The sequence below is a fragment of the Propithecus coquereli genome, unplaced genomic scaffold (genome assembly GCF_000956105.1).
Source record: "Propithecus coquereli isolate 6110/MARCELLA unplaced genomic scaffold, Pcoq_1.0 Scaffold677, whole genome shotgun sequence".
NCBI lineage: Eukaryota > Metazoa > Chordata > Mammalia > Primates > Indriidae > Propithecus > Propithecus coquereli.
The window spans coordinates 399,648-414,258 of record NW_012152807.1 but is presented as its reverse complement, the minus strand read 5'-3'; the positions used below and the strand labels follow the sequence as shown (position 1 = coordinate 414,258).

General features: G+C 39.3%; 1 protein-coding gene across 2 annotated transcripts in view; it reads left to right on the top strand.

Annotated features, from left to right (window-relative positions):
- KCNIP4 (Kv channel interacting protein 4) overlaps positions 1-14,611 on the top strand; it is a 239,841-nt gene that overhangs the window by 198,504 nt on the left and 26,726 nt on the right. For both annotated transcript variants that reach the window (XM_012660758.1, XM_012660760.1), the window contains exon 3: positions 8,062-8,131. In XM_012660758.1, coding sequence (XP_012516212.1) covers positions 8,062-8,131 — 70 coding nt within the window. The remainder of the gene's footprint in view (positions 1-8,061; positions 8,132-14,611) is intronic.

Genomic DNA, 14,611 nt, shown 5'->3' with positions numbered 1-14,611 from the left:
GACTGTATTTCTAACGTACTCCTGTAAGCATTGCTGGGGAAAACTTTCATTCAAATTAATGACTAAAAGGGCTCCTGGCTTCCTACTGACATTTATTTCCAGGATGGTGGCCTTTATTCTTTTCAGCTGTCATTTACAATTACAGTATTCCCCTGTCTTTTAGGGTAAAGTCTGATGATATTAGATAGAGTGAATTCAATTTATAATGCTAGAGGAGGCATAATTCATATCTGCTTTATGAGCTCATTGAATTTTATCAGGCCTGTGCTATCCTGGGTTCAGCCACTTTGACGAATGCGATTTAACCCTAGTATAGCCACATTGATGTTACAGTGACCCGTTGTATGATGGAGGTCTGTTTACCAAATTCTAGATTGTACTGTTGTACTAACAGCTAATACTCAATGAGCAAATGTGATGTGCAAGGCAGAGGGCTGAGATAGCATAATATGCATTACCTTATTGATTCTCATAACAACCTTCTGAGGTCAATGGTTGTCCCAATTTTACAGAGAAAAGCAATGAAATTTAGAGAGATTAAACAGTTTGTCCAAAGTTACTCTTAAGTGGTAGAGCAAGGGTTCAACCCAGGTCTACTTAACTCTGGAGCCCAAGAATGTAAGCATGGCACTAGATTACTCCAAATACTACCTGACAAAAAAAAATCAGCTATTGAGCATGGACAAGAAGGCATCTGTGGTGTAGAAGCATAGCCTAGACCTCAGGAAACCCAGACCCAAGAAAAAGCTCAGCAGCCCACTGTGTAGCTGTGGTCAGTTATGGAAACTCCTCAACCTTGATTTTTTGTTTTACCCCTAATATGGGTCGTTGAACTGGATTGTCTCTATAGTTGCTTTAAACACTCAAGTTTTCTGATTCTGTCATCTATAGATTGTGCTCTGCCATTTTCTAATCATGGGAATGTGGGCAGTTTCTCTAAGTGGTCATTTGTGGAATGAAGATGATACTGGCCTCTATCCATTCACGTGAAATAACCCATGTAAAACATTTAACACAATGCCTGAAACACAGAAAGTGCTCGTACGTATTAGCTTAGCAGCAGCAGCTTCAGCATCCTCATCATTGTGCTGTTTATTATAAAATACTAATGCTTTATTAGTATTGACATTAGCAGTAGCAAAGTATCCATTGTACATCTACAACTGATCTTGGCCTTCATGCATGTCATGCCACTACCTGAAAGGACCGAAAAGGGCCTTTAGAGAACACAGCTTTAAAGCCCCAAAAGGCAACTGTCTCTGCACCAAATGACAAATCCATGGCAGTTATGGGCTAAGGAAACCTCATTCCACATTTATTGCATTTTGATCATATCATGGTGAAGGATTTAAGAAGCAGTAAAGGAAAATGCAGTGGTCATCACGGATTAACATACCAGGCAGCAGAGTGTCAGGAACCTGAGCTTCTTAACATTCAATGAAGTAGTTCATTTAACCTGTCTTAAAACCCAGAACCTTTTCCACAACACTTTACTGTCTAGCCATTTACAATGAGAGTAAAGTATATGTGGTTCAGAGGAAGGTGGAGAGGTCCTTACTGGACTAAAGGCAAAAATTTCTAAAAAGAAGTAATTAAAAATTTTCCCCAAATCTCTGAAGCTACAACTCATAATGAATATAAATATTTTTAATCAGTGCCCCTAGTGTTGATTGAAATAGCTTCCTTTCACAAGTGGCTCTCTCCAGCATAGCCATGACGGGTGGCTCTGGGTGCAAACGCACATTCTACATCTTCCCAAAAAGAAGCATTTCCACCAACGACTCACCAAAAGGCCACCTTTTCAGTATTAATGTGAAAAAAAAAGACGATAATCCAGAATGCAAGATAGCACTGCAATTAATGGAGTCAGGGAGGAATGAGTTTGATTCCACTGAACTTTATATTCCACAAGAGCAAAAATGGGATATTTTTAAACTTACTCCTGTATCCTCAGTGCCCAGAATTATAGAAGAAACATAGACCATTTCCTGACATATAGAAGGCACTGAATAATTATTTGTTGAAAGAATAAGTAAATAGATGGCTCTGTCCAAAACTGTGTGACTCAGACAAGTCACTTAATTTCTCTGAGCTCAGTTCCACCTTTCAGGGTAGGTGAAAAAGTAAAAAGAGATGATATACATCAGAAAGCATTGAGTTGTTTATTTTATACTCAACAAACACCATTATTATTATGGTGATGTGGTCCAGGTGATTGACATCACAGCATCCTTATCTGCATGAAAAACAGGCAAATGGCTTTATCCCTTGGAGAGATCTGTCCAAATGCTTCTATGTCCTCTGGTAATTTTCAGAATGTTTTTTCTGGGATTAGTCATAAAAAAAAAGGACAGGTGCAGTCACATATGTACACACTAGAATATTAATTATATCATTATTCCTATGTAGTGCAAAAATGCTGAAATTACCTCAATGTGCAACAATATGGTAAGTTCAATGGATGCATTATTATGCAGTCGTTAAAAATTAGGACATGAAAATTGTTCAGGATATTTTGTGAAGTTCAAAAAGATAAAATACTATATTTTATATGTCTTAATTTTATTTGTGCAATAGATATATATGCATAGATAAGAGAACAAAATAATCTTACAATAGTGGGATTATGGGTGATTTTTATTTATTTTAGTTTTTTTCTATAGAGAGTATATTTTCATGGAATAATCATTTGTTAATAATCAGACAAAATGTCATTAGAAAATATAATATAGAAGCCATAAGAGTTAATAGAAGATTACAGCAACTTCTCAAAAGATAGATGTGGCCAGGTGTGGTAGTTCGCACCTGTAATCCTAGCACTTTGGGAGGCCGAGGTGGGAGGATCACTTGAGGTCAGGAGTTGGGGACCATTATGAGCCACATAGTGAGACCCTGTCTCTACAAAAAATAAAAGAAATTAGCTGGGCATGATGGCACTCACCTATAGTCCCAGCTACTCAGGAGGCTGAGGCAGGAGGATTGCTTCAGCCCAAGATTTTGAGGTTGCAGTGAGCTCTGATCATGCCACTGCACTCCAGCCTGGGCAACAGAGGGAGACCCTGTCTCCAAAAAAAATAAAAAAAGAGAGAGATGAATGAGATTTTCCTCACTGTTTCTAAACCTGGGAGCTCTACTGCATCTCGGATCCTTCCTCTTAGGAAAGCCTAATGAACAAATTCATACTCAGATGTTTAAGTTTCATGGTATTTGTTTACTTGAAAATATTAGCCTTTAAAAATGACACCAGGGGAAATGGAGACAGTTTATACCGCTAAATGAGTCGATAATGGTCATTGGTCATGTTAAAGCATCAGTTGCAGAACTATTTCAGAGCACAGACACTTGGAATATCTGTCAAATATGCCACAGGAGCAGATATTCCTAACTCTTTGCCAAATCTGTGTTCTTGTCTTCTTCCTGGACACACAGGACTTCTCATTTCGTTTGGGATAGTTATATTAAGTGATTTCTAACTAAAAGAGTAAGAGTGGAAATGATGTGTACTACTTGAAGACCTGGCCCATAGAAAGCTTCCATGCACTCTTTTCAATGTTTGTTTTCTCCTTGTGGTTGAGTCAGTCACAGAGACTATAGAAGCCATATGTTGAAGATGACCCAGTCTTCATTAGCCTCTGTCCCTTAGTGACTCCAAAAAGAAGAACTATCAATTAATCTACACATTCACCCAAGACTGTTACGAAAGCAACAACTATACCACATTCCTTTTAGTTTGTTAAATGGGTTGAATAATCCTAATCTGAAAAGTAAAATGTTCTAAAATCTGAAACTTTTTGAGTACCAAAATGATGCTCAAAGGAAATGCTCATTGGACCGTTTCAGATTGGAGCATTTCAGATTTCAGATTTTAGGAAGGTTCAACTGATAAGTATAATGCAAATATTTCAAAATCCAAGAAAATCTGAAATGGAAAACACTTCTGGTCCAAGTATTGCTGATAAGGGATACTCAAACTGAATATTTGGAGGCCTACTTGTTACAGCAGCAAGAATTAACCTAACTGATACAGCCATGTTGTTTATGGTGTATACTTTGCTGTACACACAGCCTGACCAACTTCTTTGCTGATGAAGGGGTGGAGAGACCACTTTGTGAAGAGAACACTCCGCAAAAGAGGTGACGAAAAAGTTGGAGGATAAATCATATGCACTGTCTTATAAATCACTAGAGTCCTACAGTTTGTTCAATTTTTCTCACCTGAAGGTAAAAAAAGTGCAATGGTTTCAGTAAGGAGTCTCTGAAATAAACAAAAGATTGTCATTCTCTGAATTGATTTTTTTTTTATCAGCTTTTTTCTTGGTCTTAATCTTTACTCTAGTCTGAATGTTTATGTATCCCAGAATTTATTTGTTGAAATCCTAACCCGCAATGTGATGATATTAGAAGGTGGAGCCTTTGAGAGGTGGTTAGATCATTTGGGCAGAGCCCTCACAAATGGGATTAGTCCTCTTATAAAAAAGACCCCACAAGCTTTGCACAGGGGCAGTATTATAGCCAATGAGGTTTTATCCTAGACATGATCATTGCTAATTGAAAACTTTTCCTAATAGGCCACTGTAACAATTTGCAATATATTTGGCATTGGCAATTTTTGAAAGTCTCTATGGAGACTGAGGAAAAAAAGGGGCCCCACAGTGCTAGCTCACCCCTTCTACCATGTGAGGACACAGCTAGAAAGTGCCATCTGTGAACCAGGAATGTGCCCTCTCAGAGTACTGAATCTGCTGACCCTGTGGTCTTAGACTTTCCAGGCTTCAGAACTATGAGAAATAAATTACTGTTATTTACAAGCTACCCAGTCTATGGTATTTTGTCATAGCAGCCTGAACAGCCTAAGACAGTCTGTATTTCCCTCATTGGATGTTGGCTCCATGAGGGTAAAACCTTTGACTTGTTTATTGCTGCAGCTCCAGCTCCTAGAAGAGTTCCTAGAATAACAGGCATCAATATGTATTTGTAGAAATAGAAATTAATACAATGAATGTGAGATGAATAAAGATAAATTTATCTGGTGAGACTTTCCACCCTGAAACTTGTCCAGGAGCTTTCAGCTGGCAGAGAAAGAATTTCTTCTGACATAGATATGTGATTAAACATAAAACAAATGCATATGAGATAGTCAATTTCTAAGTATCATTTCACATTATAAGATACATCTATCACACATATCTAGAGACTAAAGGCAGCTAACAAGTTTTCTGAGTACAGATGTCCCTTTACGTGTCATTCTCATCTCTCATCAGTGTCACTTTAACTCAGAGGCAGCTTTCCAGCTCTGAGCTTGCACAAATTTACCACCTGATGGCAAAGAGCCATGTATTTGCTCCCTCCTTACTATTCCAAGCAGATGGCTTAGAATTAAATAGCCAATAAATCACGACGTCCATGTGTGAGAGGATCCAGCTACAAAGTGTTTATTTAGTTGTAAAATTGGTCTGTTGCTGCCAACCAGATACAATGACTTAGTCTAAACGTTTGAGTAATTAGCTGTATACATATCTTCTTTCCTTTTTGGAGTTTTGGCTATTGATTGTTAATTCATTTATGGATTAGTTAGGGTTCTTCATAGAAACAGAATCAACAGGATGTGTGTATATATAGAGAGAAAGAGATTTATTAGGGAATTGGCTCATACTTTGTGGAGACTTGGCCAGTCCAAAATCTGATGGGGGAAGCTGGCAGCCTCCGAAAAGCTGTAGTTCAAGTCCAAAGGCAGTCTGCTGGCAAACAAGGGAAGAGCCAAGGTTGCAGATGAAATCTAAGGCAGTCTGCTTGGAGAATTCCCTCTTACTCTGGAGACGTCAGTCTTTGTTCTGTTCAGGCCTTTCACTGATTAAATGACACCCACACACACTGTGGAGGGCAATCTGCTTCACTTAAAGTCCACCAAGTTAAATGTAAATCTCAAACAAAGACACCCTCAGAGAAATATCCAGAATAATATTTGAGCAAATACTTGGACATCATGGCCAGCACAAGTTAACACCCACAATTAACCATCACAGTTTGCTTGCGTGCTTTCTTCCTCGTTTGTTTTTGGTTGTCTTTTCTTTGCTTCAATTCTCTTAGGTCCTTGAGGTCATTGTTTTTGCCACAGGAGTCATCTAACATTTGAACCTGGAAAGTTCTGAGCCCACATTCCAGCTTCCCCACTGGCTTGCCCAGTAACAGTGTGCTTTACCACTTAGCACCTCTAGTTCTGCCTCTGTGAATGGAGATATTTCGGCTACCTAAGTCATAGGTTTATTACAATGAACAAATGCGACGAAAATATATTGACAAGCTCTATGAACATAAATTCATACTGAAACTATTAGTTGAAATTTTTATGCATTAGTTAAAATCAGTTATTAATAAAATTGTTTATGCATCAAAGGTCCTCCTTTTCAAAGCAAAAAAACGAGAAAGAAAATTCTGCATGCGAAGCGCATTACAGCTGAGTAACTGGCTCATTAGAATAAAGAAAGATCAAACTAATACAGTGAGTTTAATAGTGAGGGGACAAGGATTTTAAGGGCAAAGAGAAGTTTTAAAGACCACACCAGATGATTGGTGAAGAGGCCAGGAGCAGTGTCAAAATTATAGTACACAGAATATTTACGTCTAAAGTCAGCCCTCTCGGAAGTGAGCACACTGTCGATTTCTCTCCAGTGCACTTAGCCCTGAGGGGATGCCGGGTAGTGTGGAGATGCTGCGACAGCTGGAACAAGGGGGGCTCAGAGCACGTGAGACTGTCCATGAGAAGCTACACAACAAGACGGGACAGGGCTTATCACTTGCCCACCTACAACGTACAATCAGCCCTCGAACACGAGGGGTTTAAAATGCACAGGTCCACTTATATGCAGATTTTTTTCAATAAACATAGTCATCCCTCTGTATCTGCAGTTTTCACATCAACATCCAAATGTGAATCAAAGACACAGGATACAGAGAGCCAGCTTTTCGTATCTGTGGGTTCCCCAGGGCCAACTGCGTGATCTGAGCATGAAGGTATTTCGGTATCTGCGGGGGTCCCGGAACCAATGCCCCATGGATACCAAGGCAGGACTGTACAATTAATGCCTTATGTGTGATCCTGTGAGCTGAGCTATCATGGGACTATCAGTCTCCACCACTCGGGGCACGGGGTCTCTACACCTCACATTTCTGACCGGACTCCTTACAACTCCAGAAAGTACAGGAAGTTTTCCCTCACTTCAGTCTCAGATTCACTTGCCCAGACCTCATTTTCTGCACCAAGGCAGACCTCTTCTGACATTTTAGATTTCAATTCCCTTTAGAGAAAATGGCAAAACCACTCTCAGAGGGCCAGCCTTTCCCTTTGGCCCCTCCAGGTCGATAGTGCAACATCCGTGCCATTCCCAATGTCAGTATCCATCAGTCTTCAACAACTCCATCTGGGGACAAAGGCAGGAATTTATTAATATTAAGCTCAGGTCAGGCCTATTTCTTGCCAGAACTTCCTCTCCAAAAGTTTAAAAAAACCTTGGGGTCATATCTCACCCAAGGTCACTTATTACAAAACCATGTCATGTGTACTCACAAACAGCCTGTTAATAGAAATTAGTAACTGTTCCTGCTTGAAGCTTCTTGAACCAGCTTCGAGCTTAATGGAGCCATTTTCTCATTGAACTGAAGATTAGGTGGTCCAGAAAACCTTGAGAGGACACAGAACCAAGACCCAGTAAAGACCGTATTATAAGCACCTTGCAATCTTCTTGCTGTATAAAAAACAGTGCAATTTCCTCTTCATTAATAATAAACATGTGTACAGTTAAAAGCAGCATTGTGTTTTTGAACATGTCAGATCTACTTTGATACTCAATATGCAAAGATATTTACAACTGAAATTTTTTTTTAATTCCATAAGAACCGGAACAAAGAGGAGTTTATTGTGTGCTTTTATCCTTTGTAATAATAGATGGATGGTTAACTTTGTTGGTGCAGCTTTGCACAGTAGACAGTTCTGTTTCAAAATGTGCAAAAAAAATCAGTTTTATGAACACTTTGCTCATATCGCTTCTCTGCCACTTTCCCTAGGAATGCCCCAGTGGTGTTGTTAATGAAGAAACCTTCAAAGAGATTTACTCGCAGTTCTTTCCACAGGGAGGTAAGTACAAATGTGGACTTGTTAACATACTCTCAGAGTTAGAATTATGCTTGCAATTTTGAGTTTGGTTTAATTTTTCATAGGATGACTCTACATTTTTAATCTTTACGTAAAATAATTAATTCACAGCATGCGAGTTCATATAATTTTTAATGTATCATAAATGCAAGCTATTTACAAATTATCAAATATCCAAGAGGTTACTCTTTAGTTTAATCCAACACATACGACTGTGTGCCTAGTGCTGCAGCTCTCAAATGCAAAATTCTTTCTGACTATTACGAGGGTCCTCAAAATGTCACAAAGCTCTTTCATATGCATTATAGGTCCCATTTGATTCCTCCAACTCTCAAAATTAGGACAAATCTAATTATCCTCAATTTACAGATGTGAAATCTGGGGCTTAGCAAAGTCAAATGGTTTGCTCAGGGCCACATATTGACTAAGTGGCGGATCTGGGTTATGACCCAGATTTTCTGTAGCCCACCTAGTGTACTGTCGGCTGTCCCTCCTTCAGTACTTCTATTATTCCCCCTGCATCTGACAAAATTAAAATCACCCTAGACATTATTTTAATCGAAAAGAAAACACAAGGATAGAATAACGATAATACATGCACAGTAGATATGAGTGAAGAGATATACTTGCCACTGGACCTTATAGTTTTTCTTTCAGTCACCCAACAGATGCCCAGCTCATACTTAGGACACAGCCACCTGTGTGCCCAGCCATGTGTGAGGTGCTGATAATGTGGGAGGAACAAGAGGAATAGGATGTGATAGAATGTTATAGTCTATGGGGGTTAAAAAATAGTATTCTGAGAACACAGTGTAGGCGTAATTAGACCAGCTGAAAAATAGGGAGGAAATGAAAAAGAGGCTATTCAGATAAACTGAACCTGAGCCGAAGTTGATGCCTTACCCCTCACCATCCAACAACCCTAGCTATGACCCTCCTTTTTTTTTTTTCTTTCCATAAGTGTGGAAACTAAGATGTAGAGAGTTCAGTCCTTTTCCAAAGCATATAGTCTTTCACTCCCCAATCCTACCTCCCAGGAGAAGCTTTACTTCTAAGTCTGATGTCTTCCAGCTTAAAAGGCAGTAGGGACATGACATTTTAGGCAAATGAAGTGTAAGCAAAGGGTGAGCGCATCATACTGTGCGTAAGCATTTACAGGAAATTGCCATGATGTGGGAGTAGCTGGGGCAGGGAGTATGTGGTAGAGATGGAAGCATCCTAGAGACGCATGGATGCTGTGTTAAGAAACAGGGACTCTATGCTTGAGGTGATACAAAGCTACTTCTGATAGGTTGAAACAGGAGCTGTTACAGGCAGATTAGCGTTTGGGATATGTTCCCCTGATAGCTCTGTGCAAGACTAACTTGAAACTGGCAATGTTGCAGGCAGGGAAAATAATTAGAACGTTATTGCCAGGAGGCGATAAGGTCTTTAATCAGAACATACATAGTAGGAATGGAGAGGTAGGGACAGATTACAGACATATTTAGATGATAAAAATAGCAGAATTTGGAGATTGACTTTTTGTGGCAAAAAGAAATGGAGAGAGGAATTTGTTATAAATTCCAGGATTCTATCACAGACACTGGGTGATTAGTCACAGGCTGAGTGGTGGGACAGCAATCTCAATTTTGGACAAATTACATTTGACATGTCTGCGGGGATTTAGCCTCAACAAAAAGTTGGTACAAATCTGAGGCTCATAGGAAAAGTCAGAGAAAGAGACGAGATTTGAGAATTATTAATCAAAAAGTGGTGGTTAAATCATGCTGTAGATGAGGTTACTGGGAGAAGGATAGAAGGTGGTGAGCCCCATGAGTCAAGCGGGAAACTCCAGAACACACAGAAAGGACCATGAGAAGGAAAAGTGATCCCTGAAGGAGACAGAGAATCACCAGCAAGAGATGTGGGAATAAGCACAAGAGAGATCGATAGTTCAGAAACGAAGAGAATGAAGGCATTAAACGCTAGAGCCAAGAAGTCCAGTCAGGTAAGGACTGGAAGGTGTCCTTGGGATGCGGCAACATGGAGACCATTGCCGAGCGTGGTCAGAGCAGCTTTAATCACGAGCTAGGGCCTGGAGCCCACAGCAGAATCCACCTTGCAGGGAGTGAAAGAAAAAATGGAAAGAAAACAGAGACAATCCGTAGAGACAGCACTTATAAGAAACTGGGCTGGACTCGTGAGGAGATGCGGAGGAAGTAAATAATAGTACCAGGTAGATACAAGTGGAGTTGTTTATTTTTTAACACATTAACTGCCACGAGAGTTGTATTTGACTCGCTCTGGTTTTGAGCCTGGGGCCACGTGAAGCATATATAAAATCTTATTTGTTGATGTTCTTATTGTTACAATTAATATTGACAACTTAATTTGAAAAGTATGGGTTACATGAATAGAAGTAAATAAATTTTGTTTTAAATTGTTAAATTTTGTTTTTTCTATTTATGTTTACCTTTAAATTATACTCGAAGTGTTTATCCTATTTTCATAATAAAACACTTTGGCCCCAAGGAAAAGTTTCTGATTTCTTTGTGCGGCAGTCAATGTGTTAAAATGGAAAAGGCTGCAATTTGTTTATATACAGAGAAGGAGCTGGTGAAGAGGGAGACATTAGTAGCTTAAGACAGAGGAGAGATCGTGAGTAGAATCCAGACCTGGAGGAGATAGTAAGGGGTGGGGTAGAGGGAGGAGCTAACCAGGAGTTGAGGAAGAAGGCTTTACCCCAAACAGGAAGGGGACCATCTAGTCCTTCACTTAAACTTTGACCTCTTCTCAACACAGGAGGCAGTTGTTGCTCCTCTCTGTGGTTGTGGCCAGAGCTACTCTGCCATTGACCTTGCCAACACATGTTTTTACTCCTTTCCACTTAAAGGAGCCACCATCATCTCCAGCCAAAATAACCGCAGCGGTCTCTGAACTGGTCTCTTGGATTCTGACACCCCCTCTCCGAACCACGGTCCATTCTGAAAATGAGCCAGAGTGATCCTGTTAAAACCCAGTCCAGATCATGTCGCTGCTCAGCTCAAAACCTTCTATCCCATCAAAGCATAAGCCACAGCCTATGTAGTGGCATACAAGTTGTGGCCACTGTCCCTTGTCCCCTCTCTGTTGTGTCCTTTACCGTTCTCCCACCCGACTCACTCCACCCCAGACACACTGGCCCCCTTACCATCTCACAAGCACTCCAGCCGGGGTGCTGCTCCTGGGCCTTTGAACTTGCTGTTCCCTCTACTTGAAATTTTCTTCTCCCAAATATCCGTCTCGATATCTCACCACCTTTTTTTTTAATTTGTCTTTTTATTTATTTATTTATTTCAGGATATTATGGGGCTACAAACATTTGGTTACATGTTATGATTCTGCCACACCCAAACCATGATTTGAGGCATGCCTTTTCCCCCCTACAATGCTCACCGCATCCATTAGTTGTGAGTTTACCCATCCCCAACCCCCCAATCCCTAAAGTATATTACTAACGTGTGAGAACCTTAGTGTTGATCAGTCAGTGCCAATTTGATGGTGAGTACGTGTGGAGCCCATTCTTCCATTCTTGTGATTCCTCACTTCGGAGGATGGGCTCAAGCTCTATCCAGGAAAATATAAGAGGTGCTAGATCACTGTTGTTTCTTATAATTGAGTAGTATCCCATTGTTTTACTCAAATGCCACCTTTCAGTGAGGCCTTCCCTCAACACTCTTATTTTAAATTGCAATGCCTTGAACTTTCCCTGCTTTATGTTTCTCTGCACTCAAGACCATCTAATAGTATATATTTCACTCACATTGTTGTTTTTTATTGTCTTTTTCCCCACTGGAATGTCAGTTCCAAGGGAACAGAGGATTTCTTTACTTTGTCTGCTGTTGTATGCACAGGTCACGGGACAGTGACCTACAAGAAACAACACTTGATAAATACTTATTATTAATATATTGATGTATGAATGAACCCACCTCACATGGTGGTCTTAACTGTACATTGGTATGGCATTTTGAAAAGGATATGCCACTTAAATATCAGTTGTTTCATACAAATTTAGATTCCCTTTTGCATTTTAATTCATTTCATTGCAGGGATGTTAGTAGGTTTGAGATAATTTTATGCATGAATTGTCAAAACAGGTATTTTTATTAAAGATGGTCTTTTAAAAGAATTAAATTAGAGTTTTGAGAAAACATAGGGAAGCCCATTCTTACACGTAGTTGGATATTCCTGGGGTGACAACTGCTCCACCCCATCTTAAGCACAGGGAAATTCTGTCCTAACAGACCACGCACAGCCATTGGTTATGGCTCCTGATGCCAGGATTGTAATGGGTCCAGTGTCTACATTAATGAAAGATTAATTTGGGATATTATGTAATTACCTCATGTATGTCCAAATTATGTAAAACGCATGGGATTTTTTCACAAAAATAATGTTTACCATCTGAGTGTCTACCAACATATCAATAGGCATTAATGTCAAAACACCAACACAGATGGAAATCTTTAAGTTATTTTTTATTATTTCAAATAAAGTTATTACATGGTATAAATTAGATATGGCTCCATATTAAAATTTTATCTTTGTTCGAAGAATAACATCCCCACATTAGAGAACATCTACATGACTAGAGAACAACTTTGCAAAGGATTCTTGTTACAAAATCCAAAGAGATTTGAGGAAAAAAATCACTTTAGTCCTTTTAAAAATTCTTTGATTATTCATGTTAATTGAATGCGTAAATCTAAAAGCACGAGGCATCACTAAAGGAAATGAAATATTTTAAGGAATGATGATTTGCAATTTTAATAATTAATGTCATGCATGCCAACTGTTTCTTACATGAGGCCAGAAAAGGACAAATGTCCTAAGGCAGAATGCAGTCTCTGAAGGCAGGCAAATTCATTTTGTGGGCATCCTCACACTTCTACAGAGGCATCGTTTATTCAGGTTGATGGACTGAAAACACCAGGTATCTCTCATTATGAACAGTAACAACAGTGGGTTTGTAAATCATAACCGCTCACCATTTCCTCCAGGAAAGTGCTTTGTCTTATCTACAGAATGCCCTGCAATTTGTATTGTGTCAGGCTCTTAACTTTCTCTATTGCTTAGTGAGACAGTTTACCAAGCACAACTAGTTTGGTGTTTTAGATGTCAGCACAACTGGACTGCACAAAAGCCTCTTGTTTGCAGGGCATAAAATATGCCTGCTATAAAGCAAGCAGAGAGAAAATGACTTGTGAGTGCTGTTGCCTATATGGTTACAGCAATACTTTTTCAACCACGCATACAGTAAAAGTTTTAGCGTGTAAGCTTTTAGCTCACTAAACTTCTTAAAGCCCATAAAAATTGCACTTTCCTGGGCTATCTCTGCTTGTGTCCTAGGAATTTTGCATGCGCATTGACTACACTAAGCACCTGTAAACAGCTATTGAAGAAAAGAATGAATGGATGAGCTCAAGTCAGAAGAATCTATGTAAACAAGCATTTATTGAGCAGCTGCTACATGCAAGGCACTTGAATTACTTAGTGGGTTCTCTGCACATAAAGATCAAAATAAAGTAAATAAAAACCCCACCGCTGAGTATTATTCTTGTCCTAGGACAACATTTTTAACAATTTTCAGGATGATTTATAGAGGACTTCTTGACAGAAAGTACTATTCATGCATATGAATCTGCTTTACCATAGTAACAATGTCATGAATTGTATATTCAAATGCATGAAACAAAATCTGTACTTTGTGCTTGAATTCAGGTGGGGGTAGGGTTTTGGAGTGGGGAAAAGGAAATTAACCACATTAATTTGATACCACAAATCTGAGACATGAGAATCAAGGGTATTTGTTCAAATAGCCTGAACAACTAATTCAAGGGTTAGTTGATATCATCATTGTGGTTTGGAAACTGGGTTAAGAACTGTAGGCTAAGTCTGGAGTCCTGAGTTTGTGGATAGACTGCCACCACTGAGGTATGTGACCTCAAGTGGTTTATTTTTCTGGACCTCAGGTTGTTCCTCTGTAAAATGTAGGAGTCAGTCCAAAGGAATCCTCAGGGTTTTTTGTTTTTTTTTTCCTACTCTAATGTTCTTTTTCCTTCTTTTTCTCTTTTTTCTTTCAATAGATTTGGAGGTACAAGTGTTTTTTGTTATATGGGTGAATTATATAATGCTGAAGTCAGGGCTTTTAGTGTGCCGTCACCAGAATAGTGTACATTGTACCCAATAGGTAATTGTCCCTCACTCCTCTTCTTCCCTACCCTCTTCTTAGTACCCTAATATTCTTTATTTCTAAGAGTCAGTATTGGGAAATCTTGATTTCGTTACCAACTCTAACATTAACCAATGAGGCGACCTTAGTAAGTCACTAAAATACCTGCATCTATTTTCCACCTTTGTTAAATGTAGATAAATTGCTAAATACCCAAGATCTCTTCCTATCCTAAGAACTTGAGGTTTTTTTGCCCACCTGTAAAA